This window comes from Haplochromis burtoni, unplaced genomic scaffold (genome assembly GCF_018398535.1).
Source record: "Haplochromis burtoni strain Fernald_Lab_line unplaced genomic scaffold, NCSU_Asbu1 Contig_232, whole genome shotgun sequence".
NCBI lineage: Eukaryota > Metazoa > Chordata > Actinopteri > Cichliformes > Cichlidae > Haplochromis > Haplochromis burtoni.
In genome coordinates, this window is record NW_024582593.1 from 353,964 (window position 1) to 375,882 (window position 21,919).

Here is a 21,919-nt window from a genome sequence, read left to right on the forward strand (position 1 = left end):
TTATTAGTTTCTTTGAGTCTTGATGTTTTTCCTCTGACAGGAGACATGTTGGAAACACCCCAACACTTTATGTCTTTCATACTGCAGCTCCTCAGCCTTTCCTCACTCTGAAACACAATATTAGGTTCCTCCCACACTCGTGCATGAGGGGGCCGTATCAGGGCTATCCCCACTCAGTGATGTCAGCGAGAGCCAAGAGTAGAAAGGCCTGGGTGAAGCAGAGAGTTTAGAGCAGGCTGAATTCCTCACATCTGCACACTGAGCTCATTATTTGAAACTCTGCCCGTGTTTTTAATATGAACTTACACGAATGGAGCAGAATTCATGGCAGAAAATAAGCACAGCTGCCCCCCTTTAGGCGTCACAGTGTCACAATGGGAAATTTTCCGGAATGTTCAGGAATATTCAGGAATATTCAGGAATGCTGCTCCTTGTAGTGCACGCTCAGTTTCTGCCGTCACCATCAGATGGTCGACGGCCCTGTTGGAGACGGTCTTGGTCTCGGGGGACTTCTGCGTCCGTACATCCAGTTCCAGACCGTTTGGTGGAAAGCAGGTCACATCTCCTTCCATGGAAGCAGTAACTCAGGCATCATGTGGAAAAATGCTGCCTATTTAGGTCAGGAAACCACCTCAGCCTGTTGATCTTCATTCAGCGTTCAGCTGAGAGTGTTTTAGCAGAGATGTTTCTGCTGCTAATCACAGTGTTCACACCCATCACAGCTTTAACCTTTGGAGCTAATTGAACCAATGAAGTCGGATTAAAACCAAAAACATTAGTTTGTAATCATTACTCTTCTGTTAGTGACTCTGGTTGTGTTAAATCCTCATATTTAACGGGGAAGAATAACATGACACCAGGTTATTGGAACAGTTGATTTGGGGGATTTCTCTGGAAAATGTGTGTTTCTTACTCTTTTCCTTTGTAATTTCTCCTTCCCCCAGTTTATCACCTGGAACGAGACTGCCCGACAGGAAACACCTTGGAAATAATCAGAAGTGTTTATACGTTCTCCACACGATTTCAATGCGTTCTTTGTTTGTCTTATCTGCGTTTCTAATGGTACATTAAGTGAGGCTGGCCAAATATTTCAGTCAGGAATTCAATCTTTTTTTTCTTTGCTTTGTCTTTAAAAAGTTGGACCCTGTGTCTGACTCAGACACACCATTTCCTAGGAATGAGACAAAGAACAACAAAACAGAAGCACCTGCAACTCTGTGCAACTGCTGTAACCTTTCAACAAAACAAAGAAATCCACCATGCCTGCATGACAAAGTGACTTCAGATACCCGCTTATCCTCCCATTACCTGGATTCAGGTACCCAACAGCAGTTATCGGGCTGAGCTGGTTATCTGGTTGTGAGTTCACCTGGAGTTTCCCTTGCACGTTCACATGATAGGTGCGGTGCTGGTCCATCCATGCTTCTGACCAATAGGAAGCATGGATGAACAGGTTGATGAAGTCTCAGCATGAACACAGCTGCTGTAGACAATGCAGCGGTGTGAGCATGTCCGAGGAGAAGCTTTGGTCAGCAGCATTGTTTAAGATCTGCTGTATTAATAAAGTTTTAAAAGAATTTGAAGCCGATAGAAAGATAGTCATCAGTAATACAGTGACATCATCACCACAGCAGAAACCAAAGGAGTTATTATTTCATTAAATTAATTAAATCTGCTCATCCTTAAGGAAAACACCCGCTCCAACATCCCGCAAGTTTGCAACTTTATCACTCCACGCTTTATTACCTCCCCGAGCCCGGTTCTGCCTGAGGTTTCTTCCTGTTAAAAGGGGGTTTCATTCAATTCATTTCAATTTAATTCAATTCAATTCAATTCAATAGCATATCAGTAGCATCCAGATCTGCTAAAAAGACAGAAACTTGCATGACGTCTCCTCTGTGAACTCTGGAGACTCTGCACTTTGACCTTTGACCCAGGAGAAACGTGCAGAGTCGGTTTCCCTTTCTGTCAGTCATCCTGCAGCAGCTCATGCAGGATGAATGGATGCAGGCGACGTGTCTCTGGATTTGTTTGTGGTGTAAACACAGGCCAAAAGCTGTTTCCAGCAGGTATATGAAGCAGGACTGACTCAAGCTTCTGTTCTGCTGCTGGTCAGCAAACCCGCCTGCGGTTTTACAAGCAGCAGCGGTCTGCTGCCAACAGGAGCCTCAGCCGTGTGTTATGTCACTCCTGAACACACACACACACACACGGTCACATGGATATACATGCAGACAGAGGTGTAAATGCGTACATGTTTACATGTCTTCATTTTGAGTCACACAGCTGAATGTTTTTTGAAAACTTCCCACTCTGCACTACAAGGAGCCCATTCTTTGTCTTTACCTGTGTGTGTGTGTGTGTGTGTGTGTGTGATGTGTGTGTGGTGTGAATGATGTGTGTGTGCTGTGTGTGTGTGTGTGTGTGTGTGTGTGTGTGTGTTTGTGTGTGTGTGTGTGTGTGTGTGTGTGTGTGTGTGTGTGTGTGTGTGTGTGGAGAGATGATGGGTTGCTGTGGTTACCAAACGTATCTACTCTTCAAACCAGAGAGCCCGGCCAGCCTCAACATCTGATCAACATCTTACACAAGCACATGCTGTTTAAAATCTTTTACAGTCAGATAACAGATAAAGAAGTAAACAAAAAGTAAACAATACTGAGCAAATAATTAACTAGTAATAACGTATATGTTAGCTTAATAAACAACAATAAAAGCTTAGTAAAGGTTTACAGTGACGTTAGAGGTAAAATGAGTAACGCTGTAATACAGAAATAGAAGATCCATCCCCTCCAGTCTAAGTGGCATTTTTAAGCCCCTGCCCCAGCTCATGTGGGTGGGACAGTAATGGAAACAAAAATGCTGATAACTGAAAGATAATCTGCAATCCTCAAAACACAAATGTTTCGCTCTCGACCTGCACCAGCCAAAGTTTTAAAGGTGCTTTCTTTTTTAAAACAATGATCCAAATGTAATAACTCTGAGCCAATATATATTACGCCGTTTTATACGAACAGTGACATATCTGAGTTCATGTGATTGTAAGACACTTTTAAAACTCGAGTGAGTTTATACAGTGTCCTGGCACTGATGCATGTTTGAATCCAACATGTCTCAGGAGACAGTTTGTGTCGTGTTTGCGTGTTGCGTGCTCTGTGGTCTACAGCACTCTGGAGAGGTCCTGTGGTGCTGAGCCTACAGCTGCTCCAGTGGTGTGTTCCTTTGTAGCTTGGACCACTTTTAGTTGGTATTGATTAAGGCTGGCCGATATGTGAAATTTTTCCAACCCACATTAATGAGTCCAATAAATGACGATAGGCGATATATTCGTGCAGGTGACTTTTTGATGGGCGGAGCAATGTAATCATGCACAGACTGATTTGCGCGTTTAGAACACAGAAGTCCAAACATGGAGCAACTAGTTGCCCAAAAAAATACAAAGTCACCAATTTGGGATTTCTTTGGCTTCAAACCGAAAGATTCAAAGAGGCAAACCTGAGGATGTAACCAAAGGAGTGTGCCGCTTGTGCAGACGCATAGTGCCAGCAAAGGACTCAAACACGACTAACGTGCATGAGCGTTTACGTGTCCACCATCCGGCTGAGTATGCTAGGCTATCACCAGCTTCCTCAGCTCTATCGAAAGTGCTTTTGCTAATATAGCTACTTTTTGGATTATTCGTTTATTTATTTGTTTGAAATGCACCAAATCACGCTAAAGCTGCTGGAAGACGGTGCCGTTAAAACAGCCCTATTTCTTTTTTTTTTCTTTTTTTTTTTTTTTTTTCCGTTGACTGCTTCTCTTAGCTTCAACCAACATTATTGGCAAAATTGCTCATGGGCAAATAAATAAATCGCTGTTGTAGAAACAAGGCTCTCTCAGTGATGGAGTAAGAGACAGTAAGAGACTAATGGACGTTCTTCCATCTTATTCATTCACTTCTGTTCTGCCCATTTTTTTCAACCCCCTTTTCTTCCAACCTTTCCTCCTTCGTATATCCCATAATTCCTGCCGTCTGTCCCCCTCCTCTGCCTCTTTCCTTCCTCCAGGAACATGATCAAGTCATTCTACACTTCAAGTCTGCTGCTGGATGTCTTGTCTGTTTTTGGGGAGCTGTCAGAGGAGGTAAGATAAAGACCCTGCTGGGAGTCCCAGGTTTGATCTCTGCAGAGTTATAATGATGACCAACCCCAATAGGAAGCTCATTTATCAGTTAACTGGCTGAAGGATGATGCCGACTTTATTTAATCATTTATAAATGATCCAATAATCCCCAAAGAGACCAAAACCAACAGAACATTCATCCTGCTGCCGAGGCCTGTCTGTGCAGCCAGATCCCGACAGCAGTCATGCATCTGCTTCTTTCGACTCAGACACGAGAAAGTGACACAGTCGTGACATCGATCAGGTCACTGCACTGTGGGAATGTCATTAAAGGAGACTTCAGGTCATTCTCCAATCCCTTACTTCTGATATTTCATTGTTGTTGTTTTCATAACAGAGCTGCTGTGAGGCCAAGCGTTGACTCAGCTGTTGCAATGTATTCAGGGTGCTGCAGATAAACAGACTTTGTGTAAATTTGTGCTCTTATCCTCCTGCTAATCTGCAGTTATTAGCGACCCTTTACAGACTGGCTGTTAAAACACAGAACTTTATTTTATTTCGCAGCCAAAACTTTTCAAAGATCCCAAAATGTGCCATGCTGAATTTTCAGGGAAGAGATGCACAAACACGTTAAATATTTCCATTTGATGAGAAGGTGCAGCCACAACACAACCAACCACAGAGTCTGTGTGAACATCAGAGTGAGCAAGCAGTGGAGACAGTCTGAGCAAATTAAAGCTTTATCATTGGAAGCAAAGGTTTAAGTTTAGTGGTTATTAGCAGTGGCTGGGAGTTATTTGTGCCTTAAGGTGTGAAACACAGCGCAGCGTTTCCCACAGATTCAGATTACAGTACGTGTGGTGCAGGAGTCCCACGCTTTCTAAAATAAGTGATTAAAAATTCTGCTCAAATGTGCCGCTGCTTTGAACATTTTATGTGCAGCGTTTGTGATGAAGACATAACGGAGCTGTAGATGTCTCTGCAGCCATCTGCCTGTTATCTCCACCGTCAGCCTGCAGCTCGTCCCTCTGAGGGGCGCTGAGCTCTGCATAGAGGTGTTATGATCGACTACTGCAGACCATCATGTTGGAGTTCAGCTGTGGGATGAGGTCCTCTTGAGATCAGACACCCAGACAGTGACTGAACTTTCAAAATAAGAGTGGGTAGGCTTATGGCCCAGTGAATTAACAACAGATAATGAGATTCTCCCAGATGGATTGAAAAATGGCCAAAGTATGTCCCTAAATATATTTCACTACCATTAATTATAAAAGTTCACCCTGTCGTTAGGAAACCCTGTATAGACATTTTCTTTGTATAGCACCAAATCACAACAACAAGGTGCTTAAAGGTGACCGCGTACGGACCTTTACTGTGAAAGTGAGGCATGAACACAGTCCTGCTTAGCTCTGTTCCTGTAAACACCTGGTGTGTATGATTCCCAGATCACCCAGAAACCATTAAAGCATGATGGGGCACTTAGTTCATGTATGGTGAGCTGTCATGTTCCCACACTGAGACCCACTGGTGACTGAGTTTCAGGCAGCAGAAAGAGGTTTTCAGCAGTGTTGCCACCATCTTATGTAACACTGTTACCGTCAGGGACCTTTATACTTAGTGAATGCCTTCAATGTGTTCCCATGTCTGTCAGAATTCATCCCACTGACTTGTTTCTGAGAGAGAAACCGAATCTGTAGCTGCCGTGTAACAGTCTCTGAACCAGACAAGTGAGTCAGTGACTTTGAAAAACACGACTATCCAGTTCAGTATTTTCAGAAGTGCTTTTCAAAAATGACTCTAGCCTTTGTAACTGAGGCTGGCACACATTTAATGTCACACATTTCTTCAAAGCAAGCACTCAGATGTCAGGTGATGTCCTGTCTGTCAGCAGGTACCACCCGTCATTTATTGATGTTTTTGCTTCCAAGGAGCCCGTTTGTCCTGTAAAGTGGTCTTGAGCAGCAGCTCTCCAGGGTTTCTGAACAATAATCAGTTGTTTTATTTATTTATTTTTATTTTATTTTCAAGAATAAAAAGCCAACTCAAGGGATGAACCAGTGCTGTTCACACAAAACAGACAACTCAGGAACCAGTTTGAAATGGAATCTTGTGGCTTTTTGTTATGAGCAGCCTGTGTTTCACAAAAACTCATAATTTGTTCTTATTTTTTTAGGTGAATCTATAAAAATTGCCTAGGATAACAAAGTTAACACCAACAAGGTGATTCCTACAGAGCTATTGACTGAAACCTTGCCATATCTCAGCATGGTGTGTTTTTTTAGAACACTAGGTGACTAAAGAAGAAATTAATAACCAAAAAAATTGCCTGTAGTAAATAAACAGTATCTGAAAGTTATGTTCTTAAGAAAGAAGAAAGATCCAACTAGACTATATACAAGAGAAGGGAGATGATATGGACCTTCAGTTGATCATTCACTGCTCACTGAAGCCTCATCAGAAATGGTCTCAGTGATAGGACGGCTGTCAGGAAGCAGTTCTTAATGTAGGGAAACGGGGAGAAAAGGCAGAGTTATGAAAACTACATGAATAGGTCTGATGGAGAGATGGATCCACATCATGGTCAGTATGTACGAGAAGGTCAGGAGGAGGTCCAACAGTGAGAGTCTGCAGCCATTTGTGACACAGGGTGGAGATTCTTTCCTGGATATCTGAAACGGAAAAACAGGCAGAAAACTTCAAAACAAGAGCTTCAAATACTCTTCACAAATCCTGGAGATCTTTTCCTGAAGATACTTAAAGAAATGACAGAAAGCTCAGAGAGCTCAGACTGAAGAATTAAGTTTGTCGTACCTAATGCAGATTTTGAAGCTGGTTAGAATTGTATTGTCTATTTGTTAATGTGGCCACAAACTTTAAGTTGAAAAGAGAGATGACACCATTAGAGGAGATCGTTCCCTTTTATCTCTGTTCATTAAGAACACCATTAATCCTCAATCTGGCCCCAGTCCAGCCCTCCAGTACATTTAATTGGATGTGCATCCATATTCAGATGTGAAGACACAGCTGTGTGATTTCATGTTAACTGCATCAAGCTGCCAGATCTTTAACTTTACCATTGTTTCCTCTTTCCTCCTGCAGCTGTTGAGTTTTTATGTTCAGGCCTGATATAACAAATACAATTTTGCTTTTACACGAGAAGTCGCTGTTACGCCTGATCAATTGGAATTATTACCCAGTTGTTTCCTCTTCAGTTAGTTCCTCGTTGCTGTGCCTGGCCGAGAGCGTGCACTGGACATAAAAATCTACACGAGCAGAAAGCTCATATGCGTACTTCTTCTACTCCGGCTGTCACCGCACTACATTGTTACTAACAAAGGCAGCGTGGACCATCTGCCTCTGACTATAATTATGTCTCTCCACCATGAGGCCATGAGCCCACCTGGGGACATTGTCAGCCAATGCATTTTACATTAACAAATTACGGGAATTGAAAGCATTGTGACCCTAATCATGATACTTCACAGAAAAGAGTCAGCAGCCGGGGAAACTACATGTTCCTGAGTCACTCTTTGAAAATCGGATCATCACCTAGAATATAAAAGAATCTGGATTTTTTTTTTTTTTATACAGTCATGAAAAAGTTTTCACAGTTGTGCACAAAACTTTATCACATGACTGCATGAAGATAATGATGTTTCCAACAAATATGTTGAAAGTAATTCAGAACTGAAGCATTCGTGGCTCATCATATCTTGAAACGTTTAAGGTTTTACCAACCAAATGTCCAAATGAAGATTTAAAGTCCAGTGGTTCCCTCTGTGAATTGCTACCTTATTGTGGTGGAGGAGTTTGTGTGTCCCTGGGATCCCAGGGGGTATGTTATCTGAGGCTTTTGCCCTATGGTAGGGTCATCCATGGCGAATTGTCTGGTCCCTCACCCAGGAACAAACTCTGCCCGGGATGGGGTTAACTGGGCCACGCCCTGGAGCCAGGCCCAGGGAGGATGCCCGAGGTCGAGCGCCTGAGGCCAGGCCCAAGTAGTCTATGGGGCCTGGCCAGGCACAGTCCGAAGAGGGAACATAGTTTTTTGTCTTTATGATATTGTTGAGTCTTTTTGCCTTCTACAAAAGTCCTGTTTAGGTGTTAAATGAATGCAAAGAAAACAAATTGCCCCATGAGGGAGCATGTGCTTCCCTCTGCTATGAGTTATTGTTTAACCGAGAGTTTTACAATGTGTGACCTTTCTGTTGAAACTTTTATAGCGGTTACATTCCTGTCTTTCCCTTTGCGTGCTTTAATATCTCAAAAGTGTTTTTCCAGGGATTAAAATAACCGGAGCCTCATCCATCTGCGATGGTAATGCTAAGGCTAAACAAATACGCGTCAGCTCTCCGTGTTGTTTCTGAGCTGCTTCTGTGAATTTGGCACTTAACTGGAATAAGCAGGAAATTCTCACAGGTCTTATCAGCTTCACTCCTATTGTAATATTTCAAAGATCCTTCAGCCTTGATTCACTCTAATGTGCCCCCATTAACACTCTACTGCGTCTCCTCACACCTCCATTGTAGTACATCGTGATCATTCACTGCCTGACACCGAGGACCTGGGACACGCAGTTTATGAATTGTAATGTAAATTCTCTGTGGGCGACTCCAAGCCAAGGCAGATGCGCACTGATCATAAATTTTACATCACTCACACCTGAGTGCAAACCAGTGCATAATTGAGGTTTAGTGCCCAACTTAGTACCTGTTAACCCCACTAGTAGAACTTTGTTACTCTGACTCTATAGTCGTATAGGGGACTGAGCCACTGGATAAATACCTCTAACAGCTTTATGTATGTTTTCTTTTCTGGGTTGGATGGATGGAACTTTATTCAGTACCTGAACCTTGAACCTTGGGACTGAAGTATTTTTATTTTCTTTAACTTCAAATTCAAATAGCTTACACCTTTTTATACCCTTCAAAACTACTTACCTGTTTCTTTGTCTTCAGGCCTTCAGCAGTTATACCCTCCCATTGAAAATCCAGGTCCTAAAAGTTGGCTCAAATTAAACCAGTAATGCTTTTTTCGTTTCAGACTCAGTTTTGGTATCTTTTCTCTACTTATCAGTAGAATAAATTACACCTTCCTTTCTCTGGCCCTGCTTTAAAAGCTAACCTGATTCACATTAGGTCCATGTCCTAGAGTACTGATGGAAATCGGATAGCCAACAGAATGAGACCTGAATGTAACAAACCCACAGCAGACCCCAGTGCATGTTCATGCCTCCTGCCGGCGCCGCAACACTGCCGCCTGCTCCTGCTGTGTAGCCACCATCTCAACCATTTGGGTCAGCTCCTTCCACAGTTGGCCTAGTTGCAGGTCTGCTATGTCCCCATCCTAGGTTTCGGCACCACTGTAACAAACCCACAGCAGACCCGGGTGCATTTTCATGCTCTGCAGCATCTCTTTATTAATGGTTGCTTGTTCACACACTGTTGGCTGCAGCTTTCTCTATCTCGCTGCCAACACACTGACAACAACCACCATCCTGCAGGACCCAGTACCGTATTTAAGTCGGCGGAGCATGATTGCGGATGCCGTGCAGGTGCGTCCGCCTTCCCTGCACTGAATAAATATCCCAGCACTTGGTGAGAGGAAGGATCTGTCAGTCTTTTCAGCTCCATTCACCTCACTCATGAACAAGACCTACAGACACTCATCCCTGACCCGGAGTTGGTACTCCATCTTTTCTAGCTGAGGAATCGTGGCTTTGACTGTGTTAATCCCACCTTTAAACCACCCCAGTGCAAGGTAGAGGTCAGCACCCGACAAAAAGAACCATGTCATCAGCAAAAGCAAAGATAAAATCCTGAGTCTAACACCCTTCACTCCTCAACTGTGCCTGTCCACGTGTCCAAGTCTGTCCAAGAGTTAGGAACAGAATATTTGATAAAGCAGAGCCCTCACAAGAATGATTCTTACTTTTTGTTGGCGGCGTAAACCCAGTCCTGTACAGCTGTACTGGGACCAGAAACTAATAAAGCTAAGCAAAGCTCACACTTCATGCAGTTATACAGTTTGCCTCACTCTCAGAGCACGCTGGCATGTGACAGGTGCAGCAAACAATTTCTGCCTTCTTCTCTTTGTTTGGGGACCGAACATAACACGTTTGTCAAGTGCCACTTGGATTAGGACTTCCAATATAGCAGTACTAGCTCTGCTTTTTATATGTCGAGTGCCCAGGTCACAGTCTGGCTGTCTCAAGTAGATCCGGTGACGTCCACAGTGTTCCAGTGACTTCCAGTCTGGAAAGTTCCTCATCCAGATCATGACTGCAGCTACAAAACGTCTTCAACAAAGAGAGCCCCTATCCTGCATTGCTGGTGTATGACAATGAATTTAGGACCCATGGTAAACATGAGCAGAATAAATGGTTCCACTTGTTAAAATTAGATTGGTGAAATTGGGTGCTTTTGAACGGAGCACCCTGAGACCCACAAACATTTTTATTTTTAAGAAGACCTCATTAAAGGAGAATTGGAAACTAATGATTATGACATCATTAGGAACTAATGATTGACAACCTCAATCAATGAGAGTTCAGTTTGAACTTCCAAGTCCTTTACAGTGACTAAATTCATACCTTTCAGCAGCCTCGACCTTTGACCATATCGCATGTGTTACACTAACCGGCAGTTAGTTTTTGGGGTAAAAGCTGTGGAAAAATATATCTCCCTGTGTCAGTTATAACTTCCTTGATGTGTGTTTATTCTCGCCTTCACCAGAACATCCAGCACAGGAAGTATGCCCGCTGGAAGGCCACCTACATCCACAACTGTCTAAAGAATGGGGAGACGCCTCAGCCCGGGCCCATCGGCATGGGTGAGGACGAGGAAGCAGGTGGGACACACTGATATGGAACACACACACACACACACACACACACACACACACACACACACACACACACACACACACACACACACACACCCCTCTTTCCCGTTACCAAACAGTCCTCTCTTGTGTGAGTTCTCTTTAATGAATGCTGAGGCCAAATTCCTTGTGTGTGTGCGTGTGTGTGTGTGTATAAACCTTGGCTCTGCATTGTTTGCCTTATCAGGTCTGGGGCTGTAGCAGGAAAGTCATGCGGTGAAACTGGAGACGTTGTGAGATTAAAGGAGTGAGGAGAGTAGATTAGTCATGTGGTCTGTTCTTACATCCACAGTAAGTTTGTGCTTATGTGTGACGAAGATTCAAATTAGCACAGTCTGCCTAAGAAAACTAAGAAAATGTGTGTGAAAATGCACCTGAGTGCGCGTGTGCCGCTAGGCTGTGCCGAATCTTTGTGTTCATGTATACATGAGAATGAGCTGATATTTATTTTATTACTCTCGGTTTCCTCATATTGAACACAGATCCCTGACCTTTGTCACATTGTAACGTTCTGGCTGCTGATGCCAGGCTTGCACCATAAAACGTAACCTTTAATAGAAAGAAAGCATGGGGGAAAACGCCATGAGATCCCGGGGAGATTGACCGAATTAGTCCACCAACAAAATGACCACAGCAGCCTTTAAAGTTCACCCTGTTCTTAAAAGCAGAAATGTAGGGAAGGAAACAAACCCTTTTTCTAATGTTCGCCACTTTAGCTGCTGACATGGGATTTGCAATAGATTACGACCTCCGAATAATAGTTTTTGCTCAAGTGGCTTTTTAAGTGGTGCAATTTGCAGACCATCCTGCAACTTACAGCATTTGTCTTTTGGCAAGTGGTAATTCTCTGCCTCTCTGGGTTAAATCTAAACATCAGAATAGAAATGGTTTGAGCTGTTCCTTTTTTTCTTTCCCCTACTAATGTGAACGGACTTCCTCCATGTTTCAGGCAACATGCACGCATTCGCTGGTACAAAAGTTCGTTTTTCCTTGTATTCCTGTACGTTGTACGTTAAATTAGACATGCTACGGCAGCATTGGTCACTCACAGATCCAGGATACATTTTATGGTAACAGTTTTTGGTGTTCTTGCCTGCCTCATGGTTTCTCTCACCTTCAGAAACATGCTTGATTGTTGCAGACTTGCTCAGTTGAGGAAATCTCTGTGAAAGACATTCTTAATTGTAATTAATTAATTAATTTTTTAGTGATGTGAGGGGTATACTTTCTCTTTGAAAATGTGCTTGTGATCGATGAGTTCAGGTCCTTTAGAAGGAATCGGACAAGCGAAGTGCGATTGTGTGGCTCGGCGTCTCAACATCTCTTGGGAGCATTATGTGATTATGCTAATAATTCCTAAACTCTGGTGACTTTAGCTACAAGTCGATTTTATACCACGCCATCTGGACTCATTTTCAGATTGCACTCAGACTGCGAGAAATTGCATCAAAAGGCCCAGGAGAAAACACGAGTGTGTTTTGACATGAGCACCTCCGGGCCTGCACACGTCTCCCGTCCCTGCAGGGGAAACTCGAAGCGTAGTTTTCATGTCAGTGGAGTGATGTTGACGAATTCCTCGCTACAAAAACGACCATCTGCTCGGCCACGCCCGCTCAGTCCACATACACGCGGGCGTGCTCGACCGTGACATCACCTCAAAGTGCGCTTATCTGCACTCGCATGTAACACGCACACAGCACATTTACTTTTTCTTGTATTTCCGACCATGTCTGCCACAGATTTTCACGCTTTCCTCCTCTCCCTGCGGCGTTGGGGTCTCTGTGTCAGTGATGACATCATGATAGCGATATCATCCACCCTGCACGTATGGATGGTGTATGTGTGTGTGTTCCAGTGTTACTGTATTTTTTTGTTTTGTTTTGGGTTTTTTGTTCCATTAGGATTTTATCAGGATTTCAACACCATTACGCTGTGTGTGTTTGTGTGTGGGTGGGTGTGTGTGTATGCGTTTTCTTTCTGTCCTTTCTCACAGACTCACAGACAGCCCAGATGTTTAGTTTAGTTCTGTGTGTGTGTTGGAAAGTGAGCACATCTGTCTCTCCATCAGAAAGCATTCCTTTCTGATAGGATCACTTTTGATTTATTACTATTGTTGATACTCCTGCAAATACAACATGATTTGTGGAGTTTGTTTCTCTGTTTCTCCTGCTGTGACGAACATGTCAGCCATTGCTGGCTCCAAAGAGTGAACTTCAGGGTGCTCGCCCTCTTCACCGCAATGGTTAAAACCTTTGTGACTGTCTGCAGCATAAAGAATCTATTTTTTTTTTCTGTGACTTGTTGGCAGTTGAATTAATCTTTGATGAGAGGTGGGCGGGGTCAGTGGCAGCTTTTGTGCACAAATAAAAAATACTTATGCACACGGTTAATAAAAAACTGATTTAGCTGCTACCTGTTTCTGTTGCTGTGGGGGATTCCCCCAAGAATAAACTATGTCTGTATCGCCACATGTGTTTCCTTTGCCTTCAGATCACACAGGGTGGTAAACTAAAACAAATGAAGTAGAAATTAAACGTTTGACTTTTAGGAACACTCGGACGTGGATTCTTTGGGTTCGGTGTGCCGAACCGAGTGAATGCCCGCTGTTAATGTCAGCTGTAGTGATTAACAAAGGCCCCATATATTGTCCAGGCGTCGTTTATTTACTGCACTGTTGTCGTGGTAACTTTGTGAGATATTATTTCCACATCTCAATAGTTCAGAAAGTTTTCACCCAGGGCAAGGAACAGAGGGGAAACTTCCCATGTGATAAGGTTGTTAGAACAAAGGAACGTGTTTACATTTTTTTTTTTTATTTATTACGGACTTGACCTTTAAAGATCAGAGCCTTCAATTGCAAGCCTCGTCTGGAACAGCTGGTTAAATTTCATGCGATGTTTTTCACAAATCCCTCCATATATTGTGTAATTTCCCAGGATTTCTCAAAAGGTTATGATCTCACAGCTGTTATTTACCTTAAAAGAATCACTTCTTGGAGCGAACCTACAAAATAAATCGATAAATTCCCCTCTGTTTTACTCACTGAACAAAAGAATCCATCCGATCGTCAAACTCATTTATTAAAGCAGACTCGCCCGCCAGCACAGTCATGGTCTGTTTCACAGCAGTGTTACACAGATCCTGATCACATCGTGCTTCTTAGCCCTTTACCGCTGTCTCTGAGGCGCTAGCAGGAGATGATCCTGGACCTTATTTTATCATTACATGGAGACTCCACCTGTGAGTCTGTGATGTTAGAATTGTGTGTCCCCGTGCTGCTGGACATGCATGACAGCAGGCACCGGACTCTCCACTGATCCACTGTAAGTAGCTTAATTGATCTCTAGAGAGTAGTTGGACACACACACAGCAGAACACCAGTATACAAGCGGTCATTACAGGCAGATCATTGTCTCCCAGCAGCCCTGCTCCGACTTTCTGCTGGCTGGAGGAGGATGTATTTAGCAAGAGGAAAGGAAGGGATGGAGGGAATGAAAGGGTGGAGGTTTTGGGGGGTGGGTGTGGGGCACAGGGAGAAAACGTCCCGTGCCGAGTTGTTAAAAATATAAAGCATGTTTTCTGTGACCTGAAAATATGCTTTATATGGTGAAAGTTATTGAAACATGACTTTCATAAACATTAAAGTCAAATCGAGCAACACAGAAGGTCGGTGTGTGTAAGGGGGGTCCTTAGTGACAGTTGGATAAACAGATTTTAAATTAAGGCCCTGTGAAGCCCACAAATCCATTCTGACAGACCGGCTGGTGTATAATACTAAGGCTACGTTCACACTGCAGGGCATAATGCTCAATTCCGATTTTTTGATCAAATCCGATTTTTTTTTTTGTCTGGTCGTTCACACTACAAATAAAATGCGACAGCAAACGCGCTCTAGTGTGAACGCTCAAAGCGGCCCGCATGCACAAAAGAAGACGTCACACACAACGCGCTCTGTTTAGACCCAGAGCAAACAATATTGTTTGACTGATGGCCCTTAATATAAAGACTTCGGACTTTACGTTTCCCAATTTTTGCTTTAAGTAATGTAAATAACCTAATAATTATCCTTATTGCTGTTTTAGAGAGGAGCGGTGCTTCAAAGGATAGTTGCAGACTTCTGTCAGAATCTGCAGATTATACAGTACAAATAAAATGTTCACGTTTCTCCAACGTTGTCTTCCCAACAGTTTCACTGACATCTACATGGGATGGCCAGGAAGCGTTCGCGATGTTTTCTCGGGCGCTTCTCCGGCGCTGATAATTGGCGTCTGTCTTGTGTCAGTGACGTAAAAGACGGATTTAATGCGACATGACCGTTCAAACAGCAGTCGCTTTCTAAAACATTGGATATGTATCGGATTCAGTACCACATACGAAAGTGACCCAGATCGGATTTGAAAATATCGGATTTGTGCCGTTCACACTGTCATAGCATGATCGGATATGGGTCACATAGGGTCAAAAAAATCGGATTTGATGCGCTTTCGTCTGCAGTGTGAACGTAGCCTTAGTGACACAGTTATTAAAAAGCTTTATAGGTTAGAGGCCATTATCCCTCCTATGAAGGATTCAAGTCAACAGTGGTTCTTTGATGCGTTGCGAGGGTTGGTGAAGTAAATTTGGAGACAGTTAAATCAAAGTGGAGCTGTTGTGATTTCCCTAAGTTTCCATCTACAAACAGTTTCAGGCTCTCAGACCCTAATATGGTCTTCTCAGACAACGTCAGCTACAACCTCCTGCTGTGATCAACAGGCAGCAAATCAGAAGAACCTTGGATGAAATGGGGAGGGGCTAAAACAGCTTCTGGGTTAACGAATGCTCATCAGAAAATAAATGAGGATTATTTCAATCTGTGAATCGTGTCTAAATAATGTCTTTTCTTCCAGATCTTTTCTGGAAGTCTAATGCTTGAGAACTTCTTGTGTGTTATTTTTATGTATGTATTATATGGCAAAAGTGAGGGAATGAATAAAACAAGGGAACAACAGGCAAACCCGGGACCTTGGTCCATGCTCCAATCAGCTAAAAGCAAACAACAGTCAGAATAAATGAGAACTGATATCCCACTGATAAAGTCACAAAAGCCATGAAAGGAGCTGGGATGGATGTGGGTTGCCTAAGCAGTTTGCAGATGAACAACAGCTGTGGGCAGGCAGAAGCAGCTGAATGGCTCACTGTAGATAAGATTTTCATAGAAAGCCGGTGATAATGAAACTGGTGCTGTTTTGAAGATTTTTAAAGGCATGAAAACTATGAAGTGTAATTTGTTGACCACCTTGACTGGTTAAATGTAAAAGGGGGGAAAGTGGAAGTAAGCAAAGTTTGTCTCCTGCCTGAGTTGGTTAGGATTCTGGGATTTATGAATGGTGAAGCTTAGAAGTTAATAGTCATGATTCTTTTTCTCTCAACAACTGGTCAGGAGTTTTAAGCAGGACTACAGCAGCTCGTGGCCTTGGCTGGTGTCCACGGTGGAAATGAGTTTGGGGATGTACAGGTCCTTAGAAAGGGGAAAACATATTTCATCCAGAGCAACAGAAAAAGGCAATAAATAAATAAAATGAATTAAAAGAATATCATAAGGGACAAAAGCAGAGAAGGGCTCAAAGTAGTGCCTAAGAGCGGCGACCGGCCTCCAGACGCCAGCTGGAGGGCTGAGGGTCTGTCTGAAGCTATGCCGAGCTCAGAAACTGCTTTTTAACAAGTGCCCTTTGGCAAGACACTCAGCCAATCTTTATACCACAGAGCTGCACAGCGTCCGGCAGCAGGACTGCCGCTGTGGCATTCACTCACCCACTGCTGTAAACAAGGAAGCAGAGCAGGAAGAACACTGGCCACAATCTCCATTTACTCCCACAGCTCACTCACCAGTTTTATACCAGCCTGATTAGATCGATAAAAGGGGATGGTGATAATATTGATGATGATGATGATGATGTGACTTGGTTCAGAGTGTGATTTGGGCAGCAGTAAGAGTTGATAGCGTTCATAGTTTGGCTGCTGTGAGCTCCCTGTCTGCTCTTCGGTTTCAGTTACAGAACACTTTGAATGAGCTACAGGTGTCATGGCTGCCAGGTGTTTATCATTCAGTGGTTTAAGGAGAGCAGAGAAAGGAAGACGGGAGTAAACAGGGGAACTTTGAGTGAAACTTCTGTTGATATAGACAAAAACTCATAACCACATAATGAGCTGCTGCCCAGTGTTAACACGCCTGATACTGTGTTTGTAAATGGAGTCGATACTTTCTCTATGATTGCACATAAATCTGTAACGTCTCCATTCTGACCTTCAGAAAATCTCCTGCTGGCAAAAAAGCTGATGCTGTACTTCACACTATGTTTCATTCATGGCACACAGTAGTGTGGGGAAAAGTGCCTTTCAGGATCCACTGCCATTCACAGCGAGATGATTATCACTAATTAAGCAGTTATAAAAAGGAGAAAAAGCCGTTCCACCTTAATTAATATGATCTGATGTGACTTTGCAAACTGACACTCTGAGAGCACAGAAAACTTTGAGTCTCGGATTTCATGTTTGACCTTTTCATTGATGTTCAGGGTGAAAATAATAATGTATACTTTTCAGTTGACCCACAAAATCATATTCTTTGAAACTCACAAAGTGATGAAAGAATATCAAACATGAATATTACTTAACTGATGCAATGTAAAATCTATTTGAAGAAACAGTTATTTGTTATCCCAGTACTGCAGTGAGGGGTGAACAGTAATTAATCTGATAGATGGTATTAGTGCTGTTTAAGCAGTTTTACAAACATCAAACGGCAAAATAAACAAATAACAAACTAAAAAAAGAACTAAGAGTCAGAGTCTGACAGACTTTTCGAGCTGAAACCCAAAATCATTCCTTGAATAATCATAGCGTGTGTGTGTGTGTGTGTGTGTGTGTGCGTGTGTGTGTTCTTTTGGGGAGGTGTGGGGCAAACTGTGGTCGAGTTGATGCAGCTGTGGGTTCAATTTAATGATTTCCTTAAGGAGGCTCCTGCTTTTGTGTATTCGTGCATGATTTTAAAGGCGTACCAAAACTGCTGCATTTACAGACTCATCAGTCTATAAGAAAATAAAGGAGGGGGGAAGTGCTGTAATTGCCTTGAAAGGAAACTTTCCTCCAGAAGTTACACTCCCGCTGTCTATGCTGTTGCATAAAGCTCCTATAGATTTCAGTCCTATAATGTCTCCTCTGTAAGTCCAGCAAAGCCCTGGTAGCATGCTATTGCTGCTTGAGCGCTGACTGGACCTTTAATGCTGGGGACAGAAAATTTAAAGTACATGAACATTAACAGAGTGTTGAGCTGTTTGGAGCACAGGCATAGGTGCACACACAGTTGTACACGTACAGGTGTACCAACAAAAAACAAATAAGAGATAAAAAACTTACAGACTGTAATATAGTTTATTCATATAGTTTTCAGTCTGATGCACAGATCGTAACAAATATTTGAGCATTGAGAAAGTGTGTGCATGCGCAGATGTGACTCCACAGTGAAGGGATGTGGACGTTCATGCTTTAACAACTTAATGAAAGATGGAGCGGTCCAGCTAAAGTGTCAGATCTCTGCTTCATGCCCGTCTGCCTTTTTGTCTCTGATGCAGTAATGACACAGGCTGGGCTCTAACGTGGTGTCGAATCCAGCCTGTGTCTGCACATCCAGCCCAGTAGCTTAATCTCTGCAAACATCTCTGGCTGTCAAGAAGTGTTTTCTTTGTGTTAGGTGTGGTTGCTGAGTCTGCGGGCTTGCAGTCAGGACGTGAAATCACTGCAGTCTCATGTGTTTCACAAGGCTCTGTCCTTGTTTCAGGATTATTATTACTCTCTGTCGCTGCATGTTCAACTCTGACACCTTTGTTCATGACGTTACCTCCCAGAGTTCCACTCTGAACGTGAGTGTACAGGTGTGACAAACCTCAGTGTACCTGTTGCCACTGAGTGAGGGCTCGAAGGTCGAAGGCCACAATGAAAACAGCATTTACCAAAAAAAAAAAAAAAATGCTGAAGTCACTTAAACTGTCAGTAACTGAATAAAGGAAATGTTCTGCTAACACAGAAACCATCAGCAGATGATCGGGTACAAATGTAACCTCTTCTTCACTAAGCACGCGTCACAGGTCAGGGGCCGGGTGCAGACATCAGAGTCTGTTTTCCAAAAGTTACCAAACATGGCACGCTCAACTTGCTGTTTTTGTGTGACTGATAAGCATTAAGAGGGTTATCATCATTCATAAAAGCCAAGCCTGTTGTTTTGGTGAAGAGGATCTCGGTCCCAGCTATGTCAGTCTTACTAAATTTTAGGGTGTTTTTGTAGTAATAAATATTACATGTTCATGTAGAGCTTCAGTGTATGAAGAAGCAGTAATGTTGTTAACAGTCTGCTGTGTGAGAACAGTGTGTTTAAATATAAATGTGGGTGCTGGGACATTCAGACACATAGTGCCTTGTGTTTGTATCATTTTCCATTTTCTGCAGAACTTCCATTATTGTACTTCTGCTCTTTCATCATCAGATTTGATGGTGCATGATGATGTATGTGTTACCTTCAGTTTTCACATATATCTGTTGTGTTAACTCCTTCAGTGCTATGTTACTTAGATCCAGTGATGTGTAATAATTTGTGTCTGTTGTTGTTGTTGTTGTTGTTGTTGTTGTTGTTGTTGTTTTTAACTCTCTTGAAAAATGAAGGGGATTTTTACTTTTGAGCTTTAGGGTGATGCGTAAACACTGTAAACCAGTGGTTCCCAAACTTTTTTTGCTGGGCCCCCCTTTGTTTTACATGATGGTATGTGCCTTTTTTCACGTCAGGCTGTGCGCCACGTTATTGTTTACATGAGATGAATTGCAGAATAGCAGATAGAGACAAAATACTGTTACTGTTAATCTGACTGTCTTCAGGTTTTACACGCAGTTACTGTCCCTCCATTTACAAAGGCAGAGGCCTCACGGTGGGATTATTTTACGTGTAGTTGGTTCTTTTTCCCCCTGTATAATAATATTCAACATTGCTATCAACACATTTTTTAAAAAAAATGCCTCTCTGTGCAAAATGGGTTTAAAAACATAAACAGCTGTGGGATACTGTTTGTCCGTGATTTGAACCGGGGGAACAAATCGTGGCAGGATCAGCCTGATATTATTTGTATCCCACCGTAACTTTACTGTTTAAAGAGCTAACATCTCCAAAATGTCAGGAGTAGTTAGTCATTACAACAAGTGTTTGTGAACTAAAAATCAAGAATGTGGGATACTGTTTGTCCATGATTTGAACAGCCCAGTGCTGCTCCCGACGAAGGAAAAACCAATTCTGCAGGGGAGACCAACCTCGGCACTTGTGCAGGTGAAACCAAAGGGAAGATATGCTTCACCATATTTTCTAGTCTTTGGCTTAGAATGAAGTTGGTTTGGAAACATATTCAGTGATGCTTCATCTCCTGGTTTTTTTTCTTTTCATACCGCGCCCCCCTGCCATGGCCCTGCACCCCCCCTAGGGGGTGGGCCCCACACTTTGGGAAGGTCTGCTGTAAACTGTGTTTCCATATTGAATAAATGATGCTTAACGGGTCGATAACAGAAAATAAACTGGTGTAATGTAATCAGAGGAGTCAGTGGCTGGTGTAACGTCCCCAGTCCTGTGATGTGTTTAAAAGTGCAACAGAATACCAACAAACAAGGGCGATCAGTCATCTGCAGTCCTGCAGTCGCTCCATCAAATGCTCACACATGCCCCGCTGCACACTCCATCTGAAACCAATTTCTGATGTAATATCTGTGGGATTTACACACCTCCTTTCTGTTCACTTTAATCAGATTCTCATGAATTCTAATCATTTTCCCCAAACTCATTTTTGGATTCCACCTGATGTGCTTTTGATGAAGAACCCTTTTTCACTGTGTGATTGAAACCAAGTGAGGCCAAAAGCTTTAAGCTTCTCTGTTCACCTCCTGCATCCTGACGTGTGGTAAAAAATCTCCTTTTTCACTTTTAGACACAGAAACTTGAACCGAGTCTGAGGGTAAGCAGCATGATGAGCACCAAAGGCACCGGTTGTAAATGATCTGGGCTGATGTGAGCTACAAAGACTTTTCTTATTTCACGATCCGTCACTTACACTTCTATCCCTGTGTTTCCATTTTACCCTGTGTGGACAGATATGTAGTTATTAGAGATTAGGGTGCAGTGACGGGCTGGAAAGTGGTGAAATCAGGTGGGTGGATCCGATCCCGGCCACACTGCTCTCACGTTTCTTCAGCTGAGAAACCGCGTGCCAGTGAAAACAGAAATTCCTTCATGATCCACTGAAACTCTGAGATATGGAAGTGATACACAAGTGTGAAAGCAAAATGAGTTTCCATAAACAATGTTCCAGTAGTTTTTATTGGAGCTGCTGTCCATTGAAGAAATCTTCCTGTTTCACAGTTAATGACCCCCCCCCCCTCTCTCTCTCTCCCTCTGATAGACGAGTTTGGAGCTGAAGGCTTCTCCGGCCTGGGCCTCTCCCACGGGGGTTCTTTTAGGGGTGGTCCTCCTTCACAGGCCTCCGAAGACCAGGACCACAGTTCGGTTCCAGGCCCCGCCCCTGGCATAGGTTTTGCTTCCGGTCCAGGATCAGCCCCATCGGGTCCTCCGACCACAAACTACAACAACATCCACATCCCACCAGGAGCCCACGCTCCGGCCAACACGCCGGCCGAGCTGCCGCCGCCTGCAGGTACGACAGAGGTTGGCTGTGTGTACAAACAGCGTGGCCACATGTCAACACGCTGGTCACTCGGTTTAGTCTATAGCAAGCTGAGTGTACGTGCTGAGCTCTCCATGTTTGACACATGTCCTTGTCGAGCAAAACATTTCACTTCACATTGTCCATCAGCCTCCGCGCCACGCAGACAGTTCTGCTGTCTTTCGAAAATCTCACAGTGGTTTTATGTC

General features: G+C 43.2%; 1 protein-coding gene across 3 annotated transcripts in view; it reads left to right on the top strand.

Annotated features, from left to right (window-relative positions):
• vta1 (vesicle (multivesicular body) trafficking 1) overlaps positions 1 to 21,919 on the top strand; it is a 56,946-nt gene that overhangs the window by 22,370 nt on the left and 12,657 nt on the right. For all 3 annotated transcript variants that reach the window (XM_042226878.1, XM_042226879.1, XM_042226880.1), the window contains exons 4-6: positions 4,047 to 4,122; positions 10,836 to 10,950; positions 21,450 to 21,701. In XM_042226878.1, the coding sequence (XP_042082812.1) occupies positions 4,047 to 4,122; positions 10,836 to 10,950; positions 21,450 to 21,701 (443 nt within the window). The remainder of the gene's footprint in view (positions 1 to 4,046; positions 4,123 to 10,835; positions 10,951 to 21,449; positions 21,702 to 21,919) is intronic.